This window comes from Drosophila obscura, unplaced genomic scaffold (assembly GCF_018151105.1).
Source record: "Drosophila obscura isolate BZ-5 IFL unplaced genomic scaffold, ASM1815110v1 contig_179, whole genome shotgun sequence".
NCBI classification, from domain to species: Eukaryota; Metazoa; Arthropoda; class Insecta; order Diptera; family Drosophilidae; genus Drosophila; species Drosophila obscura.
The window spans coordinates 712,549-733,786 of NW_024542766.1; the positions used below are offsets into that span (position 1 = coordinate 712,549).

The following is a 21,238-nucleotide window of genomic DNA, read 5'->3' on the forward strand; positions in this document are numbered from 1 at the left end:
AAACATTTTGCTAATGTATTTGCCACATACCAAAAAAAAAAAAAAAAAACTAATACCAAAGCATTATGATTATCGATTATACTGATTGAAATTCCAAGTCCAAATCCAGTCCTAATTCTAATTCTAGTTATGATTATGATTCTAGTTCTGATCTTAATTCTAATTCTAATCCTAATTCTAATTCTCATTCTTGCTGACGTGTAGAACGAGCAGAATTTAAATTTAAATTGAAACCATATTTATTATAGACTATTTCAAATCCAAAAAACTAAACCAACTTATAACAAAAAAAAAAAACAAAAGAAAACAGAAACTAAACCAAAACTAATTTCATATACTTTCATGCTTAATGAAGAGTCAAGTCCCCAAAAAAGTACATATATGTATATGTATATATATATGAGCATATAAACATATTGATATATATACTATATATATATATATAAACGACATACAAAACGATATTTAAATGAAATACGAAAGAAAATCAACTTGCTCTCTTTATTTAGAACGTACGTAACATTTTTCTAAACTAAAACTAAAACCAAAAACCCTTAAACTCGTATTAAAAAAAAGGTGGCCGCAAACCGAGCTAAAGCAAATGCAAAAGATTAAGCAAAAATAAAAAAAAAGATAATTTAACATAATACGCATACATATATACACCTAAATATATACATACATTATATATTTTATATATAACAGAAGATAACTTACTATATACATACATATACATATTTATATATATGCAAAACTATACTTAAGTAGGCAATGTATCTAACGGATATCCAAACGTTTGCATATGGCTCGCAATCAAGTTGAGGAAATGACAGAACAACAAACATGAAACAACAAACAAAGAGAAACAAAGATACACGCCCATACACACCCATACACAAACACAACATACACACATAGAACAGAAAGCAATAATTTTTATTACCAGAGATCTAGAAGGAAGCAGTGACATAACTTTATATACGAGTATATACATGTATATTGTACACCGGTACTATTCGAAGCTCGAAACTGTATATCAAACAGCAGCAGCAAACAGCAGAAGTTGTAGTGGAAGCCATCGGAAATAGTTATGTATGAATATATAGACATACATACATATATGCAGATGCAGATACATATATATGCTGTAATGTAATGTACTTACTGAATAATACGATATGCAAATGCAAGAATTAACGTAACTAAGTGGCTGCTCTTACACCCCATGGGTGCAGTGCATTCGATTGCACACAGATATTTATACATATATATATGATAAATAATATAAAATATACATATATAGATTATGGACAGAAACCAGAGATCACATCTACAGCGGAGAAGAACTTAACACCAAAAAGCTAAAACAGAAACAGGAGCCAGGAGAAGAAGACATTGTACAGAAACCCCTCCTACGACTCGCACACGGACAATGCTTACATCAGAACAATGCTCTCTCTCTCTCTTTATATAAGGCACACACCATCCATCCCTGCTATTCGATGCACTAGTCCAGGTTTGGCTGAGATCTTGGGATGTCCTTCTACGATATATGGGGTTCTCTAGCATGCCTTAAACCAAACCAAATGTGAATAGGGAATTCGTAGAACTTCTCCTTAAGCTTTCTTGGATCACTCCAATCATTCCTTTCTATGAGAGTTCTCCCTTGCTTCTCGGCTCTCATGATTACACTCTCAACACCAAAACCATTGACTGTAGTCCATCGATATCGATATAATAGATACATATATCCCAACTAGCAAGCTCACTTCTCACGAGTAGATTGCCTCGGTCGCCAGGCTTTAACAGAGACAACTTCCAAGAACAAACAAGAAATTAACTTAATCTTTTATACATGCTGTATGTTAAACTAAACTAAACAAAAAACAAAAGCGAAAAAACCTAAAAAATATCTTCCAAATTAACTTTAAAAACCAAGTCATATATATATATTATATAGCGAGCAAATACTTGAAAACTAAACAAACATTCATACTTAACTGAATACATCTTATTAGAACCTAACAAGAAGGAACACCCAGCAATTACTTGTACTAAAGATTCTCCTCACTCACAACAAACACACAATCACACATATCGCGCCCACTTTTTCTCTATAAAAAAGGTACACGAAAAGTACAAAAACCTATGTAGGGCCTACTACTACGAGTATGCTGCGATATCCCAAGAACGTAACTAACAGAATCGAAAAATTGTTAACGAACAGATACATTTAGCTTTGTGAGGCACTCTTCTGCTTAACGAAAAGCAAATCAAAAGCTAATCGGAAAGAACAATATTACATTGAAACACCTCCCCCGCCAAGAACCACTATCCCAAGTCCCCACATCGCCCCAAACGCACACACTGAACACACACAAATGTCGGAGTGGCCGTATAAGTCGCGCTTTAAGAAGAAGTATATACAAGAAACATATATATATACAGATATATATATGAAATTGTTATGGTTATAGATTTTTAACAAGTTGAATAATTGCATAAAAAGTAAAAGTGACAAAAAACCAAATAGAAAATACAAAAAAAAATTGTTGAAACATTAGCAAAAAACGTTCATAAAACAAAAACGAAGCGTAAGGAAGAGAACAAATAATAATAATTATAAAAAAAGCAGAAGAAAAGCGAAAAGAAACGAAACAGATATAGTAATGCTATATATACTTTATGAAATATTTAACTATGAAAATAAAATCATTGTTTGAAATTAAAGTAAAAAAGTAAACTTACTAAAAAAAAAATAAAACAAAAATTCAGTGTTTGCTAATTTTGTGTCCCGACCAAATTTTGAGTTTGCAGAATAACCCAACCGTAAGTATAGACCGATTGATTTCTATAATTCGTTCCGATCAATTGGCATTTTAACGACCTCAAATAAGAAGATATATATTCGAACATTTGTATGAAATTAGCAAACACACAAAACAAACCCAAGCACAGACCATTCGAAAGCATTTCTAGAGATGTGGCCACAACAATTACTACGAATACGCTCTCAAGTCAATCACCTATAACAATCGTCTGTAACTGTAACTGAACAACAAAACTACCAGAATAAACACCAAGAAATACTCGTACGAACATAACTTATGCGAACGATCTAACGGTCTAAAGAACGAACGAACGAACAAACAAACGAGCACATAATCATTGATTTCAGCTTTAAATAATCTATAACTAGACTTAAAATAGACCGTACTACTTATATAGAACACACATATACAACACAAATAATTATATATATATTGACTTTTATAAACAGGTACTATATATTACGAGTACGTCTGGGGATGGGATTTTATTATGCAAACCGTTGAAAGAGAATTACTTTTTTTTTAATACGAATACGAATACTAAATACGATAACGAATACAAAAATATAAATAAAACAAGTGAAATGCAATGTATACAATACTTATATTCGATTATACAATATTTAGAGAGCGTTCAAGTTGCGTCCGTTGTTTATAACACAAGAAACACAGCAAACAATAAATTTCGGCAGCCGCGTGAAACGGAACGGAACGAAACGGTACTGAACTGGCGCTCGGCTTCGATTTGTTTTTCGATTTTTCGTTCGATAACAATAACGATAGCGATACCAAATACGATAACGACAACCGAAGCAAATATGAATATATGAATCCAGTAAAAAGTAATAGTTAACATATTGGTAGACTTATTTAACGATTTTATAGCGTTTTCAAATTTATAAGTGTACGAACAAGATGCGTTTATTATTTGTAATGCCAGCGATGTAGCGATGTAGCAAATGGGGACCGGACACATCAGTATATAGTGCGTGAACGGGAATATACATATATAGCCGTCGTGTGTAATACAATTATCATTACCCACCAAAATATTTTGCGTTGTTAAGTTTCGATTGTTGTACTTATTGTTGGACTTTTACTTTACGAGTGTGTATTTTTTCGATAAACAAAACCAAAACCAAAACAGAACGTACAGCACGGACAGGTCGAGTGTTGGAAGATGGGCATGTAATTAGTACAGGAAGGATCGAGTAATTTTAATAGTGAACAATGAGAGTATTATAATAACAGACATTAATTTTAATAACTGATACGCTTCTAGCACATAAGATTGTACAAATGATTTATATACATAATAACGACAAACCACGAAAAAGGCGAACAAACACAGAAGTCGGGCTTCAGTTATATTCAGATCGAAGAACACTATATATTCCAACACCCCCTATGTTGCTGTTAGTCATCGGAGGACTCCAACCCCTCGGGCCCCATACCGTCTTCGGCCTTACGAACGTTCGAATGATGAATATATAATGAAATACAGCGAGTTATTTACTTTATACAAGTACGTCTAGTTAACGACATTTAGATTTTATACAAAACACACATACACATTGCCACACCGAAACACACCTCATTCCCTTACACTCCCCAAAAACCGCGAACCAAAACCCATTCGGAGCTCATCAAAAAGAAGAAGAAGAAGTACAGGAGCAAAAGGAGTAAAGCAAATCAAATATATAGTCAATTTCTAAACGATACATGCAAACATATATGGCTGGCACTCAAAAAATATACAATACATATATGAAACAAGAATTATATAAAGTTATGTAAAAGCATTTTAAAGGATCGGAAATAGGGAGCATAAGGAAGGAAGAGTGAAACCTAAAGCCGATTGGAGCGGATCTGATCGGAACGGAAGGGAATGGAACGGAAACGACACTTATGTAAATCAAAACGAAGCTATAGCAAATAAAAACCAAATGTTAACTAGTTATTTAGGTGAAATATACAACAAATCACACTCAGATACAGATAACGATAAAGATACAGATACAGAACGAGCAGCAGATACACAGATGCATTTACATTGCAGACAGACACTAACACACCCACATACACACACACACACGCACACACTGACACGGACACACGAACGTCTGTAACGGTGTGAATGCGCCGTTACGCAGCCAGAATTGTAGCAGAGCCGCAGCAAACGAATATAGAAACGAAAGAAAGAAGCAAAAATCCAAAAAGAAATGGCCGTTTAATAAACTTTTGTTATTAACAATGCAATCAGTCGTAAATTGCAGTTGATTGCAGTAAAGCATGTTGCGAAAACCAAAACGAAGTTAATGTTCAAACTAACTAATATATAACGAATATTATATAATACAACAAACTTAGACTGTATGTTATTTTCTCAATACAATACCTATAAAAAAAACAATAAAAACAGATTCAATAAAATGAGTTATCCAAATGCAGCACATGGCGTTTTAAATATTCAAATTCCCCGCTCACTTTTTTCCTTGGTATATTTACGGCATATTTTGAAAATGACGTTTCTGAGGTTCCAGTCACACTCGATAAAACAATTCAAGCGAAATATTTATTTTTCCATATATTAATATACTTTTGAAAATGACCGCCAAACCATATCAAAAGCGCAACGACTGTAGCTCGATACTATCATGATAGTCTCAAAACCATCGATAGTAGAGGCTAGCAGCAAAATATCGATACTATCGATATACCTCTACCACGCGACCAACAACACAAAAAACGTGTGTTTTGGTGTGCTGCGTGTTTTTCCTCAAATTAATCTGCATATAACAGATTTTACCAGACAAAACGAGCATTTTTCCAACCATCCACAATGAGACGTCCGAAGAAGGTAAGTGGAAGAGCAATCGCAGTATTTTAGATACCGCTGTGAGGTTATGTTTTTGGAGCACCCCTTAATGCTTGTCCTACGCAGTACGAGGCCGGTGAGGCCACCCAGTACATCAGCCGTCGGGCAGCGATCCGGAAGCTGCAGCTGTCGCTGAACGATTTCCGCCGTCTGTGCATCCTCAAGGGCGTCTATCCACGCGAGCCCAAGCACAGGCGCCGCGCCCAGAAGGGATCATCGGAGATCAAGATCCTGTACCACACAAAGGACATCCGGTTCCTGCTGCACGAGTCCATTGTGTGGACACTGCGTGACTACAAGGTAAGTGGAGTTTGGAATGGCAGTCTGAAAGCAGCCCCTTGAATTGTTCCCCCCTTCCAGATCTTTGCAAAGAAAAGCAGCCGCGACCGCGCCATCAAAGATTTTCGCAACCTGAAGCGCAGGTTGTCTCTGTTCCCCGAAATCAAACTCGATCACATTGTCAAGGAGCGCTATCCGACCTTCATAGACGCCCTCAAGGATTTGGATGATTGCCTGACTCTGCTCTTCCTGTTCAGCACGTTCCCCTCGCTACATCTGATTCCCCGCGAGCAGTCGAACTTGTGCCGACGTCTGACCATCGAGTTTCTGCACTATGTGATTGCCTCCAAGTCGCTGCGCAAGGTATTTATCTCCATCAAGGGCTACTACTTCCAGGCCGAGATTAAGGGCCAGAAGGTCACCTGGATCGTGCCCCACTACTACCCGTTCAAGCCGCAGTCGCGCCAGGAGGTTGACTTTAAGGTCATGTCCATTTTCGTGGAGTTCTACACAATCCTGCTGGGCTTCACCAACTTTCGTCTCTTCCACGGCCTCAACCTGGCCTATCCGCCTCAGTTCCCCTCCAGCCTGCTGCAGGACAACGCAGAGACATTCAAGGACGAGTCCAGCTTCGTGTCGGACCGCATTGCGGCCCTGAACTTTGAGCTGCTGCGCACCGACAAGGTGCAGGAGGACGAGGAGGAGCCCGACATTGACATGGAGCTGCTGGAGCAAGACGGCGACTCCAAGCGCATCATCAAAATGAAGCAGGATGCCCAGGAAATAACTCGTCTGCGCACCCTCTTTAAAGGTCTAAAGTTTTTCATCAATCGCGAGGTTCCCCGCGAGCCACTCGTCATTCTCATTCGCTCGTTTGGCGGCAAGGTCTCCTGGGACGCGTCCGTCTTCGCCGGCGCCACCTTCGCCGAGAACGACGAGACCATCACCCACCAGATCGTGGACAGGCCCAGTCTGAGCACACAGTACATCTCCAGGGACTACATTCAGCCCCAGTGGCTCTTCGACTGCGTGAATCAGCGCCAGCTGCTACCCACTAACGACTACTTCCTTGGCGAGACTCTTCCGCCCCATCTCTCGCCATTCGTCGACTCCAAGCGCGAATCGTACATACCGCCCGAGGAGAAGGCCCTCCACGATCCCTCTCTAATCGAGACTCACGGTAAGTTCTCTAGAGTCGAGTCTTCTTGATCCTCAAATATATCTAATACATAATTCACATCTTTTTTTAGATCAAAGTGATGAAGAGTCCGAAGAGGAGGATGCCGCCGAGAAAGAGGAGGAGGAGGTGGACCAGGAGCTGCTCGACGCGCAGCTGCAGCTGGCCTATCAGCAGGAGACAGCCGAGTACAAGAAGTTCGGAGGCCCCGATGGCGTCAACGAGGACGAAGAAGACCTCAGCGAAGAGGACGAAGAAGACCTCAGCGATGAGGACGATGATGATGATGTCGATGAGAAGACCAAGCGCAAGCAGCAGGAGAAGGAAAAGATGTCCGTGCAGTCTGGCAAAGTGCACAAAGTGAACAAGCGACAGGTGCACAAGGCCGAGGTGGACGAGCACCGCCTGCAGGCGCGTATGGTCAAGCCACGCCATCGCAACCTCTTCCGCAAGCTGATCCGCGAGAAGCAAACCAAGGAGAAGGAGGAGTGGCTGCTGCGCAAGAAGCGCCGCAACATCGACGCCGACACCAAGGAAGCCAAAAAGACGGCAAAACGCGAAGCCCGCAAACTGGCGGCCGAGGCAGCCGCCCGTGCCGCCAAAATGGTGAAGTGAGCAGTTGGAATGCTGTGTTCGAGTCTTGATCTAGGTACAAAACAATAAACAATGATAATCGAAATCCATCGAATCCTAAGTATTTTTATATATATATATATGTATAATCTTTATTTTGCACTTTACAAAATGATGAACAATTAATTTACATGCGGGGTAAAAAACTGAGCTAAAATTTAAAATATTGTACAACAATTGTCAACAGCAACTCGAAATTAGTTTTAAAATCAATCAATAGAAATCTGTTAGCAATAGTATCAAGTGGTTTCGGGGTTTGGTTTCCTTTCCTTCAGAGTCCTTCTTCGAGAACAGAACACAATCGAATCTCTAGGCCCAGCCATGGGGGGTAAAAACTTAAGCAATAGTTTGTATATAAGTATAAGTATATCGTATCCGTATCGTATCGTATCGTATGTATATAGTAGTATATTGTATAAGCCCTGACGCAGTCCGCAGTCTGTCTGTAGTACATATCTATTAATCTACGTGTATAATCGATCGCTAGTTAAGTCCTAAGTCAAATTTTTCGTTTAACAAATGCCTAACTTCTCGCCAGCTTCCATTTCACTCCATTCTACTCTACTCTATCCTTGCTTTCTCTATTCCTCCTAGTCGCTATCGCTATCATCTCCGCCTGCCGCACCATCCTCATCATCATCATCGTCACTGTCCTCCAGTTCGGGCATAGGGAAACGCAATAGAGCCGCCACTCCAGTTAGTTGAGCCAGTTCTGTCGATGAGAATAAATCAAGGAATGAAAGATATAGAGATAACAGCCGATTGGTAAGTGAGTCTCAAAAAAGATCTCTAAGGTGACGGGAACTACGTAGAATTTCAAGTCAATTGCATGCTAGATAGGCCCATGACATAGTCAACTACAACTTTTCCACTTAATGGCCTGCCTGGGGACGTGGGCGGTTCCGATTCAAGGCTCACCGGTTGTCGGTTCTCGGCTGTGACTCAATCTCTGAACTTGGCCAAAGGTTCTCTCGGTAATTCTATCTCTCTCTTTGCCTGCCCAATTATCGCTGGATTAATGTAGGTTCCACAAGATAATACTTTGTTTACTCGAATCATTTTTGTGGGTTGCCAGGCCCCGTCGCAATCGCTTAAATTCCACTTCAATGTTTATATATTTATGTAATTCCAAGCTGATTAAAATCCGCAGCGGGAAACAGTTGCTCATTCAGCACTTGAGCAAAAGATATCGTACGAATGGGAAGCACTTGAGAAATACTTGCAAGTGTGGATAGACGAGCATTAGTACAATGTATTGGGGGATGGGGATGGGATCTGATCTATTTCGGAACCTGCAACGACCCATTTTCGCGTCGAATCGGAAAGTGCTGCCAAGATAAAAGAACAGATTGGCATCCACGTGAGTCATTTGTCGGATGAAATGACTATTTAAAGCATTCAACACCACACAAATATGTGCAATTAATGCTTTCTAAATTACAAATTGAAATGCAAATGAAATCGAAAGTCCCTTCCGAAGGAGGCAAACATTTTGGCAGCCTTTCAATGCAATCTGGTGATGATGTATTCCGCTGTGAGATGTATGGATGGACTTTGTAATGCGGGAGACCCCTCCAAGAAATACGTCTACTACATGTACGCATATGAAAACAACATCTAGTGGCGCAGTGCAGTGGGGGATTTAAAAATAGAATATTTAACGAGGTCATTAGACAGGGGGAGGCCAGGCCCCTGCACACGAATATTAAAATTGAGCAAGCAAAGCATAGGAATTACAGAAGCAAAAACAAATGTGGCTGTGGAAAGTAGCTGCCATTGGAGATGCTCATCTCTATACACAAAGAAGTGCTCTCCCCAATCCCCCTTCATAGAAGTTTCTCCATCTTCTGCAGCTGCAGAGTGAGTCATTGGATCTGTCTTCGATGGAGAAATCCTCTCCTTCGTTGCTGCTACTCACGTTCTCCTGAGATGTGCATGCTGGAGAAGATTTTCACCTCGCCTCCAGCATCGCGAACAGACTCCACCAGGGTGACATACTCCTTCCTGAGATTAACATCCTGACATCTGAAATAAAAAAGAAGGAAACATGTAATAGATATTTAACATATGAATCGATTCATCTATTATCCATTTATGGATCGTGATATCTATTGCATTTTATATTCGACAATCGGATGGATCGTTAAAATGCCACATAGCAAAGTGCTCGATCATGGCACGTGATGGGCATAACAATCCAGAGTGGTGGATAAGGTGTCAAGTTGAACTAGAAATTGTGTCTTCCCTTGGAACGGGCTTTTCCAAATGCACGGGGAATGGAATGCACGAAGTCAGTCACAGTCAAGAAAAGCGCATAAAATGTCTGACAGTTCAAGAACCTCAGATAAATGATTATGTTAATGATAACCATTAAGCATTATCATTAACAGGTAACGCGTACGAGAGTACGAAAGTAAGAACAATGAAGCGAAGGAATCCCAATCCCATTTTAATTAAAACCGCTTTTCTGTTTGCAAAGAGAGAGAGTTAGCGCGGTGCAGAGAGCGGAATTTAATTCGATCGGTGACCAGTGGGAGCAGCTCTCCCCATGTGGAAGCCATTTACGTTCCACAGCACGTGCAGTGCTAGCAGAGTGAGAGAGCTGCTTGTGGGACCCAGCGGCAGTGCCTCGTCGACGTCTTCGCTTGAAGAATTAGTTGCAAAGCGGCTTTCTTGGGGGACGCATCGAAGAACGTGTACGAGGCTCGGAGACTGCCACGCGTAAAGAAAAATTGGTGCTAAGACCCGCGTTACAGCTGCTGCTGCCACAGAAACGAGTCTTCCATCCGTCCATCCATCCATCTATCAGCAAACTGCAAGCTGCAGCCGAACGCAGAAATACTGCACAAATCACGCATACAAAAAAGGTGTGTGGAACGGAACGAGTGAAAGTTGGACGATAGTTGCACTTGGGATTGTTGTTCATGGAGGGAGATATTCCGCTGACAGCTACAGTTTAGGGTTTCCAGCCGTTGACTCAGCGGAAAGCAATGCAGCAGCAGCAATTATATACATATGTATATCTGCTACCTGTATCTGCTTTTTACTCATCCGCTAACCGCAAGCTGCGATGAACCCACGAGAGGAGGAGAGCCATTGTTGTAGATGCAATAATTGCTGCTGTTTCCACTGCGTGACAATGATTGCACAATGGAATCAATTGTTATAATGGAATTAGCGTGCACCGTGGGCCCCGGCACCGGCCCCGTGCACGAGGTCCCGCCACGTCTAGCCGAAAGAGCCATGACTTCGCAGCCAGAAAGTACGGGGAAAAGCGAGGGAATGTGCGACACAAGATACGAAAACGAATACGAGTGCGAATAGTATCAGTAAATGCCCGTAAAAATGTCTAATTAAATGTGAGGCCGTGTGCCGGCGGTGGGGGGTGGAAACTGAACTTGACTCAACTGAACATCCTCTTGCCTCTTGCACGAACCTTGTGATACGCTCCAAAAACGCTGACAAAGAAAATAGAAATGGGAATACAGCGAAAGCACTCGAATAAGCTCACCTCCGCTCTTCTTTCTCTTGATTTCTCGACTTGTGAAACATTTGTATGCATGTCTAGGGGGTTTGTGATCTTTTCAAAAAAGCGACAACTCATTGATTTCGCCATTAAATAACCGCTAACCAAACAAAATCCAACCCCTGTGATACAAAACACTCGAAACAGAGCTGGGGAATGGCCCTAAGATTCAGTGATTCATGGATATCGTATTCAGTGATACATTCAACCCATAAACGGTGTCAATATCTGATATACACAGACAAGCCCTTTCACTTCTTGCCCATGCTCGTGTTGGGTCTGTTTCCCTATATGTAAAATTACAAAAAATTGTCTTTCAAGACAACATTAACATGCGCCGCCAGCTGCGACAACAACAGCAAACAGAAACAGCCATCGAAAAGGGGGGCACGTTTTGGATGCACAAGACACGAGGTTGCTGTAAGACAAAGAGGGACTAGAAAAACTGGTTGGAACATATAAATATTGTAATAATAAAATGCACATAGAAAGAGAACTAGTTGTCGATGGACATGCCCCGGAGAGGGAGTGAAATCGGTTAATGGATGCAGAACTAGGAGAACTTTATAAGTGGATCATATTACATGCGGCGTGTGGAACCCATTGAGAGCGATTCCAATGGAAAGCAGAAGTGGGAGAGGTGGTGGGAGCGAGAGTGCCCGCTGCTTCAAAAGTGGTCCCCGCCAAGTGCTGATCCATAAACGGAGCGATTAAATAAATTAAAATTCTTTGCTCTATAGCTGTTTTGCTGTTCTCCCAAGCTGTCGCCCACGAATGTTGATGTTGGGTTCTAATAATTAGCACTACTTTAAGCGAGAAACGCTACAAAGAAATGCTTCCAGAGAGCGATGAGGGATATACAGTATATATGTATATATGTACATACATACATCCGATTTACATCAAAGTGTAGTTCAGTTTCAAAGTTTACGTGTGCAAATCGCAAAACTCGTCTGGCGAAAACAGCTCTATAAACAGAAACGAGACCCAAAACCCAAAAACAGAGCACACGCAAATCGAGAGCTCGGGGACTGGGGACTGGCCGTGAGGAGCGGCGGATATGGTAGAGGAGATAGGAGAGCAGGGAATGAACGCACAAATCCCAAGCAACTTTAGCTCCAGCCGTCGTTAAAACTCAACAAAATATATATGTATCTCGATCTCCACTCAAGTTCCTACTCAAGTGCCGGCCACTTAACACCCTCCAAGATGCTCAACCGACAGCCCGACTACACCATCTCCGATCTGGGCCATCCCTGGCCATGCGACCATCACATGAAGATGAGAAGAGAGCTTTCGATGACTTGTGGCACACCTCCAGCATCGCCCAGCCGCCTCCTGCCCATGCGGGAGACGCTCGACGACTACTTCCAGCGGCTGCTGAGGCAAGAGGAGGAGCAGGATGACCTGGCCCGACAGAAGCACCACAAGAATCAACGGAATGAACAGCAACGGAGGCGGTAAATCAAATGAGATTTAAATGGAAAGTGCGTTCCCATCTAACCTAACCATTCTCTCTGCTTCTGTCTTTCGCAATTGCGAAACAATCAACAGCAATAAAAAATGTCGAGATAAAGGGGAGACAGCCACAACCACAACCACAGCGACGACGACGACGTCAACTTGCGATTTGAACAATTTCTGACGGAAGACACGGATGGTATAGAGGGGGAATATAGTAGGGGGAGCAACTAATTCAAAGCGGACTGATTAAAAGTGCTACAATAAACACACCTTTTTGCATAGAACTTTAAGTACATTAAACGTTAAGTAAAGAAGAACGAGAACCCGATAAACACTTAATTTTAATTTAATTGCGAGGCAGTTTGGATCTTTCGTTGCTGGAATTTCAACGGTCCATTAAATTCGTACAAAATGGTAAACAAAAAAGCTAAAGATCAGTGCGAAGAGAGGCACAAAGCGGACAGCCAGAACAGACGGCCAAAAATGGCAGAGAACGACGCAAGGCGAGGCACACGGCAACCTTGATCATGAGCACGTCGCCATGGGGCCAACAAATTGCTGCTCTGGGACGTGCTTTCTTTAAATGGATAAAACCTGCGAATGGAGTAGAGATCTATCTACAATACGCAGCGGAAGATTAAGAATCGTCCAACATAAATGGGGGCATCATCATGATGGGTGGTTGGGAATATTCTCATCTATAGAAAGCAGACAGAGTATAGACATCCAGGTTCACTCTCTCCTCATGCATCTCCCAATGAAGATCTATCCATACATTGGCATCTGTTGCAGAATATACTGTTGCTTTCCCTTTTCTGATTCTGCCAATACTCTAAATTAACAATTCAAATATTAAGATGGATTTCCTTCCCTCATGAATCCAACAAAACATTGCCAGATGCTCCACCTTCTGCACATATGTGAACATAAATTGTTGTCGCGCTTGTCGCTAGCAATTGGCTAAAGTTGAAGGTTCTCTGTGTGCTATCGTGCTCTTGATCTCTCCGCTTGATGGGGCTTCATGTGTCCGTCTGTGTTCTTCCGCTTGGAATTGGCCTTGAGAGGGAAATCCGCCAAGTGTGGACGACGGGGACTCACCTAAACAGATTGTCGGAGATGAGCAGCGTCTCGATGGCCTGGGATTCGGCAGCGCGCAGCACGTGCTTCTTGCCATAGAAGGCCTTGGCCGGTTCGCATTGGAGCATCATGTAGAACTGTTCCAAAGCCTTGACCTCGCCAGCGGCCTTTGTATCAGACATTTTGGCCACCACAGCGGGATCCTGGAGAACTTCTGTAATTGGGAATGGCGAATAATTGCAGAAGACTATCCAAAAAAGAAGGGATTGAGATTGGCTTACCCTTTAGCGAATGCTTGAACCCTGACGAGGCATGGACGAGCATGAATTTGCTCTTGTTGTCCAGCAACAGCTTGTAGTCCATTTTGACGGCCTGCTGGAACATGTAGTCGTAGAACTGGTCCCGCACAAAGCCGGGCGAGGCGATCAGCACGCACTTGACCACATCGAAGTTGACGTGACGGAGGATGCTCTGCATCACCTGCTCGTAGAACTTGGCCAGGCCCTTCTCGTGCTGCTGGACGCTGCCCTTTCGCTTGCGTGGTATGGAGACTTCGATCTTGCTGCGCACCAGCGTCATGCTGGCGGTGATGAGGCAGACATGGGCCAGTCCCTCTTGCATGACAACGGCGGCAACGTCGGCCGACTGGGTGGGATCGCAGGCCATCTCGATGCGCTCCAGGGCGATAGTGTCCCACTCGGGCTTGCGCAGCTCGAACTTGCGGTTCAGCTCGAGGTCGAGGGTGTGGTAGGCGCCCATCTTCACGTAGGGATTCTCCTCGATGTTGCGCCCTTTCAGGCGCAGCACGCAGGCCTGGGTGTCGAAGTCGATCGTTTCCACGGCGATGGTGAGGGTGGTGCGCACCCGGCTGCTGGTGGAGGAGCCGGTCGCCGTCTCGTTCTGCACTTTTCTGATGGTGGTGCTGCGGACGCTGTCGCCCTCCGCTATCAGGTTGTACGCGTGCCACATGTCCTCCGACTCCTCGGGCATGAGGGTCACATTGCTGCAAGAAAACCGATTGGGGAGCGGAGGGCATTAATGAATTCCATGGGGAATGGGAGCACTTACCCCTGCATGCCCTTGTCCACGTATTTGCCCAGCAGTTTCATATCGTTACGCCCCACGAATCCTGCGGATTCCCGAATCCCTGCGTCAGGGAGGGTTTACTTTTGTAGGGTTTACTTTTGTTGTAGGCACTTCGTGCTTTGCGTTTGCTGCTGCGGGGAGCTGCTTGTCACTTGAATCTGGCTGTATGTTCCCTCGGGCCACGTGAATCGCAATGCATTTTTGTCATTTGATCAACCAATTTCCCAAATTTCACACAGTCGACCCGAAGTTTCGGCGGACAAGTGGCATTCACACGGAACTGACGGGTCGGGAACAGCTGACCCGCTTCTGTGGCGGTATATATCTGGTATTTTCCGATTCCGAATTTCCGGTTTCACGCATCAGCATACGGTCATACTGGACATGTGCTAAAAATTAGGAAAATCCAAATATTCCGATTTTGTTTTGTACTGGAAAAATACACGCTACACGCTTTTATTTATGTTACGACTTTGTACGCATGGTTGCTTAAACCATTCACTTAAACCTAAACTAACAGCCTTTCAATCTCCTGCTGAATGGAAGTAATCTGCGACTTCAGTTGGCTGCCCTCGTTGGTGGTCACCGAGCAGGCCACGATGGGCCTGGAGACGCCACAGGCGCGGCCCAGCGCCTGCTTGGAGCGCACAAACACATACGGCACGTTCTTGTCCTCGCACAGCAGCGGCAAGTGGAGCAGAATCTCGATCGGCTCAGTGTCCCCAGCGAGCACCACAATGTCGGCCAGACCACGGTTCAGCGTCTTGGTGGCCTCATTGGCGCCCTTTCGCAGCTGGTTGTAGTTCAGAGCCTGCTGCAGCAGATTCATTATCTTGGCCGTCAGTTGGGCATCTGCCAGGGGGAATGCTTTCGGGTTCACTTCCTCGGTCTGTGGGGGCGGTAGAATGTTTATATTTCACTTGGGCAATGTTCGCAATAAGGATGCTTACCATTTTAATGATTGTTTTAGTTGTTGGTTGGAATATAATCAAAATTAAATGCAACCTCTCGGCTTGTTGCTTCACTGAGGGCAATGGCGGCGGTACACTTACTAAAACACGTGCATTAGCGATGTAAATACCAGTTGGGATTGTTGATATTATATCGATATAATGATATAGGTGATATTTTTTATTTTTGATACGATAATATCGGTACGATACTTTTGTCGCCGACTATGTCAAGAATCGATATTTTTAGAAAATATCGACATTGATTGGGATGGGCTCAGTGTGCAGAGGGCATTCGTTTAAAGGGAAGATTATGAATAAAATGTTTAATTTTGAACAATCCTCAATTCATTTCGGTGGAAAAATAGCATTCAAAACTATCGATGGCGCTAATATCAATCGTTTGATAACCATAACCAACTATCGATGAGTTGGGAGTGCCATGCAGCCCTGTAGTGGCAATCGAATCTGTGTGACGCGCTTGCAACCCTTGCATTTTTTTCGCTTGCTTGTAGGTTAATTGAAAGTATTTTTTTTGCAAATAAAACGTTTATTGAGCTGAGAGCGCACCAGCAAACTGGCGACAATGGCGGGCGGCAACACTCCGCGTGTTATACAGGTGACCAACATTGCGCCGCAGGCCACCAAGGACCAGATGCAAACGCTGTTCGGCAACATTGGCAAAATTGAGGAGATCCGGCTCTACCCCACCATCCGAGATGTCTCGTGCCCTGTGCAGTCGCGTATCTGCTATGTGAAGTACACGGAGACGACCAGTGTGCCTGTGGCCCAGCATCTCACCAACACGGTGTTCATTGATCGCGCCCTGATTGTCATCCCCGTGCTGGCAATTCCCGAGGAGTACCGCGCTCTGGAGATGCTCAAGAACGGAACCATAGTGCCGGGTCTGCAAAAGCCCGACTCGAAACTGCCGCCCGAAGTGATCAACCGCATCGAAGGCCAGCTGCCGCAACAAGTTATCAAGACTTATGACCCCAAGCTGGTGGAGTTCAATCTGCCAGAGTATCCGGCCCTGCCCTCGTTCTATGACGCCCGCAAAATTGAGGAGATCCGGCGAACCATTATTGTGTGCGATGTGAAGAACGAGTGGCGCCTGGACGACCTAATGGAGTGCTTCCAGAGGGCCGGAGAGGTGAAATATGCGCGCTGGGCCGAGAAGGACAACAAGACGTACTGCATGATTGAATTCTGCGAGCAGACCAGCATCATCCACGCCCTCCGCATGCAGGGACAGGAGTTCAAGGGCGGCTACCTGAGTGTCTATCATTCGACATACTGCATCACCAAGCCGGAGGCCAAGTCCAACGAGGCGGCCCAGGCGGAGATCGAGGAGGCCATGACCATTGTGAAGGAAGCGCAGAGTATGATATCGGCCGCTATTGATCCAGTGATTGGCATGCTGGCCAAGGACAAGCGACGCCGGTCCCGCTCCCGTTCCCGCTCTCGGGATCGCCGCACCAGCCGCTCTCGCTCGCATCGCTCCACGTCCCGAAGACGCTCACGTCGCTCTGGCTCCAGGGAGCGACGCAGTGGTTCGCGCTCCAGGCGCTCTCGCTCCAGGGGAAAACACTCGTCCCGTTCCCGAAGCAAACGCTCTAGATCCCGTCACCGTCGCAGCACCTCCCGTTCGCGTAGATCACGTTCTCGCGGTGGGAAACCATCAAGAACGCGCGGCAAGCGATCTAGGTCCCGTCATCGTCGCAGCACCTCACGGTCCCGACGTTCACGCTCGCACGGCGCCGGCGGCAGCACCAGCAGCAAACGCTCCCGTTCCCGCGAGCGCAGCAAGAAGTCGCACCGCGAGAAGCGCTCCTCCCGTTCGCCCAGGTCGCGCAGCAAACGCAGCTCGCCCTCGCCAACACCGGTGAACGCCCTAAGCAGCAAGACACGTACAAGCCGTAGTAAAGATGTGTCCACGGTTGTCGCAAAGACTGCCTCATCGGCCGTCCGGCGGCGCGAACGCTCTCGCACACCCGAGGCACCAGGACGCAAACTGAAGGTTATCTCCGAGGATATAGAGTTGAAGAGCTCGCGCTCCAGCGCCGATTCCAAGTCCCGCAAATCGGTGAGCGTTGAGAAGTCGGACAACATGGATATATCCAACTCCCCATAGAGCCTAGATATATGGACCTACACGAATTCATAATAAATACATATTTAAGTAATCCCCAATTATATGATGTCAAGTATGAGATTTCCTCATTTCCACTTTCAGTTTCCATCAAGTATAAAGTCAAATTTAGAACTGCAGCAACACGTATTGTATCCTTACTCGAGAGCAGTCATTAAAAATACATAATTAAGCTTCTAAGACCAATATGTCCACCAACTGATTTATTTTAAGGAATTTCTTTCAGTGCATTGCACAGCTGAGGAACGACTTGTTTTTCGTTCTTGCAGCAAAGCTCTACGCCATAAATGCTGGCGATTTCAAAGCTTTGCAAGCTTTTCCCCCTGTCAGCGACGGAGCGAACGTCGAAATCAGACAGAAGTCGAAAGTTGGTCCCATCGAACGCCTGTCGTCAGCGGTTTTTAAGTTATATTAAATCTACATTTGATAAAGAATTAAAACCAAAATCCTCACAAGATGTCTGCAGCAACAAAAGGTATATACATATTGGGAAAACGAACCCCAGTGATGGATAAAGAGTTCCTGGGAGATGAATGTGGTTGCGAGAGACTGGTCGAGGCTTTGCTGAGAGCGAACTTTGGACTTGTTTGCTATCCCCCGCACAGAGCCGGTTGCACTTTGGACCTGTTGAATTGAAAACAAAATTCTGATTTAGTTTCTACAATTTGAATAATCATTCTTGCTTACACGCATATTATAATATATGTGTGTATGTACACAGGTATATATATCGTGGCTGCCAAGCGCACGGCATTCGGCACCTTCGGTGGCGCCCTGAAGGCCATTAACCAGACACAGCTGCAGACAGTAGCTGCCAAAGCTGCTCTAGAGGCGGCTGGTCTGAAGGGAGAGCAGGTAGACACCGTCATTGTCGGCAATGTGATTGCGGTGAGTGGGAACAGAATCCCAATTACCTTCAGAATCGAATTGATTGGGGATTTCTATGTTGCAGTCATCCTCCACGGACGGCATTTATGTGCCCCGGCATGTAGGCCTTAACTGTGGTGTGCCCATTGAGAAGCCCGCCTTGGGGATCAACCGCTTGTGCGGTTCTGGGTTCCAGTCGATCGTAAACGGAGCCCAGGACATTCTGGTGGGCGGTGCCAAGGTGGCGCTGACCGGCGGCGTGGAGAACATGTCCCAGAGTCCGTTCATTGCCCGTAACATTCGTTTTGGCACCACCCTCGGGGCCAACTACAATCTGGAGGACGCCCTCTGGGCAGGTCTTACCGACAGCCGCTGCAAACTTCCCATGGCCCTCACAGCCGAAAACCTGGCCGATCAGTACAAGATCAGCAGGGAGCGTGTGGATGAGTTCGCACTGCTGTCGCAAAAGAACTGGGAGAAGGGTCAGAAGGAGGGCGCCTTCGATGCGGAGATCACTCCCATTAAGCTGAAGGTTAAGGGAAAGGAGGTAGACTTTGTCATCGATGAGCATCCTCGCCCCAAGACCACCATCGAAGGCCTGAACAAGCTGCCCTCGCTCTTCAAGAAGAACGGAGTTGTTACGGCCGGCACAGCGTCTGGCATCTGTGACGGAGCTGCCGCCGTTATTGTTGCCTCTGAAGAGGCTCTGAAGGAGTACAACCTCAAGCCCCTGGCCCGCCTGGTCGCCTTCTCCTTTGTAGGCGTCAACCCAGAGATTATGGGTATTGGCCCAGTGCCTGCCATCCAGAATGTACTCAAGGTGGCCGGCAAGAAGCTGGAGGACATTGATCTCATTGAGGTGAGACCAGATCCCACTTAAAAGGAAAAAGACCCTGTTGACCGATTCCTCGTTTTGCTCTGTGCAGATCAACGAAGCTTTTGCTGCCCAAACTCTTGCCTGTGCCGATGTTCTGAAGCTGGATCCCTCCAAGTTGAATGTGAATGGCGGTGCCATCGCCTTGGGACATCCTTTGGGTGCCAGTGGTTCTCGCATCACCGGTCACCTGGTCCATGAGTTGCAGTAAGTTGCCTGTCGTTAAACGATCCGGGTAGATATATAATCTTTCTTTCCCTCTCGCAGGCGCAAGGGACTCAAGTATGGCATTGGCTCGGCCTGCATTGGAGGTGGCCAGGGCATTGCCTTGCTGCTTGAAGCTGTCTAAGTTGGATTGTTCAGCTAGAGCTGTCCTCCTTTCTGCATTTATGATTATATTAGTACTGAAAATTCCCCACAAAAAGAAACCCCTTTAATTAGAAATAAAGCAAAAAATAATTTTATCTTTACAATTTATTAAATCATTTGCGAATGGAAGTGTATCAGCTTTCTACAAGAAAGACAACAATTGCATCTTCGTGGTATACAAATTTCTATGTTCATTGCTGGAAATGCTTAACGGACGACTGATGGGTGATATGTCTCAGCCCATGTACGAGTTTTGGATTAACGGAATTCTCGCCCGCTGTTTAGGGTAGGGAATCAATCTCTTAGAGGGCCTAACATTACGAGTAGATGACGAAATTTGTTCAGTTCGTTTGGGCGCTGGTGGAGAAGAGTGCCAGGGCTCCGCTGGCGAGGCCAACGGAGAAAATGTAGTTAACAAAAGGCGTCGAGTTCTTCAGCAGAAAGAAGCTGATGAAGATGATGACGGCCAGGTAGATGGAATTGTTGTAGAAAATCGAAAAGGTGGTGGCCTCGTAGTCGGCGACCTCGTTCTTCTTCCAGAGGATGCGCTCGTCCTTCTCCTTGCGCGTGACCTTCTTATCGTCGCCCAGCTGGCGGTTCACCTCGCGGGTAACAGCGTCCTCGCGACGTCCGGCAATCTTGTGCTTCAGCTGGAACTTGATGTTCTTGTAGGCAGTGGCCATCAGATAGGTGCTAGCGGCGGTCACCAAAACAAACAGAATAGAGCTGGGCCACAGGTCCATGTTGTGTATGCGCCAGAAGAGCCCTACGAAGCAAAACTTTCATTCATAAAGGGCGGCCGAAAAAATCAACAACGTGTCACTTTACTCACAGATGGGCACCGCGGAAACGATGAAGGCATTGCCGTAGAAGAGGGCCGAGGACTTTGTGCTCACATTGCGGCTGAAATCCTGCAGCAGAAGCTCTTCCTCCTTGGTGAAGCCAGAAGACTGCACTTTTTGTTGCTTGCCAGAGCCCATTTTTCACAATTTTAGTTTAACGAAAGCAAGAGCTACAGTGAAAGTTGCTACAACGCACACAAAAGTCTATAACGAAGTGTACACGAATGCACAAG

General features: G+C 44.9%; 7 protein-coding genes across 8 annotated transcripts; 4 read left to right on the plus strand and 3 right to left on the minus strand.

Annotated features, from left to right (window-relative positions):
• Window positions 1–5,541: 5,541 nt before the first annotated feature.
• LOC111072499 (pescadillo homolog) lies at window positions 5,542–7,844 on the plus strand. Its single transcript, XM_022364416.2, has 4 exons — window positions 5,542–5,691; window positions 5,776–6,009; window positions 6,070–7,168; window positions 7,239–7,844. The coding sequence occupies exons 1-4, from the start codon at window positions 5,674–5,676 to the stop codon at window positions 7,778–7,780; spliced, it is 1,893 nt and encodes a 630-aa protein (XP_022220108.1). The 5' UTR covers window positions 5,542–5,673; the 3' UTR covers window positions 7,781–7,844.
• A 35-nt stretch (window positions 7,845–7,879) lies between these two features.
• On the minus strand, window positions 7,880–15,277 carry LOC111072503 (protein pelota). Its single transcript, XM_022364422.2, has 5 exons — window positions 14,934–15,277; window positions 14,147–14,868; window positions 13,887–14,079; window positions 9,717–9,823; window positions 7,880–8,510 (listed from the first exon to the last, which is right to left on the minus strand). The coding sequence occupies exons 1-5, from the start codon at window positions 14,972–14,974 to the stop codon at window positions 8,389–8,391; spliced, it is 1,185 nt and encodes a 394-aa protein (XP_022220114.1). The 5' UTR covers window positions 14,975–15,277; the 3' UTR covers window positions 7,880–8,388.
• On the plus strand, window positions 8,411–13,120 carry LOC111072507. 2 transcript variants are annotated; one of them, XM_022364427.2, is made up of 3 exons: window positions 8,411–8,563; window positions 12,497–12,784; window positions 12,879–13,120. In XM_022364427.2, exons 1-3 carry the CDS (start codon window positions 8,517–8,519, stop codon window positions 12,967–12,969), a joined length of 426 nt encoding a protein of 141 aa, XP_022220119.1. In that variant the 5' UTR covers window positions 8,411–8,516; the 3' UTR covers window positions 12,970–13,120. The 2 variants fall into 2 exon arrangements, with proteins under 2 accessions (XP_022220119.1, XP_022220120.1); XM_022364428.2 differs by lacking the exon at window positions 8,411–8,563 and adding an exon at window positions 10,446–10,665.
• Window positions 15,278–15,380: 103 nt separating the features above from the next.
• On the minus strand, window positions 15,381–16,035 carry LOC111072509 (NHP2-like protein 1 homolog). The gene is made up of 2 exons (XM_022364430.2): window positions 15,902–16,035; window positions 15,381–15,840 (listed from the first exon to the last, which is right to left on the minus strand). Exons 1-2 carry the CDS (start codon window positions 15,902–15,904, stop codon window positions 15,460–15,462), a joined length of 384 nt encoding a protein of 127 aa, XP_022220122.1. The 5' UTR covers window positions 15,905–16,035; the 3' UTR covers window positions 15,381–15,459.
• A 318-nt stretch (window positions 16,036–16,353) lies between these two features.
• Window positions 16,354–18,239, plus strand: LOC111072501 (probable splicing factor, arginine/serine-rich 7). Its single transcript, XM_022364420.2, has one exon. It carries the CDS (start codon window positions 16,488–16,490, stop codon window positions 18,033–18,035), a length of 1,548 nt encoding a protein of 515 aa, XP_022220112.1. The 5' UTR covers window positions 16,354–16,487; the 3' UTR covers window positions 18,036–18,239.
• Window positions 18,240–18,409: 170 nt separating this feature from the next.
• On the plus strand, window positions 18,410–20,258 carry LOC111072502 (3-ketoacyl-CoA thiolase, mitochondrial). The gene is made up of 5 exons (XM_022364421.2): window positions 18,410–18,528; window positions 18,775–18,941; window positions 19,006–19,779; window positions 19,847–20,001; window positions 20,062–20,258. The coding sequence occupies exons 1-5, from the start codon at window positions 18,510–18,512 to the stop codon at window positions 20,141–20,143; spliced, it is 1,197 nt and encodes a 398-aa protein (XP_022220113.1). The 5' UTR covers window positions 18,410–18,509; the 3' UTR covers window positions 20,144–20,258.
• LOC111072506 (translocon-associated protein subunit gamma) lies at window positions 20,254–21,229 on the minus strand. Its single transcript, XM_022364425.2, has 2 exons — window positions 20,996–21,229; window positions 20,254–20,929 (listed from the first exon to the last, which is right to left on the minus strand). The coding sequence occupies exons 1-2, from the start codon at window positions 21,141–21,143 to the stop codon at window positions 20,505–20,507; spliced, it is 573 nt and encodes a 190-aa protein (XP_022220117.1). The 5' UTR covers window positions 21,144–21,229; the 3' UTR covers window positions 20,254–20,504.
• Window positions 21,230–21,238: the final 9 nt, after the last annotated feature.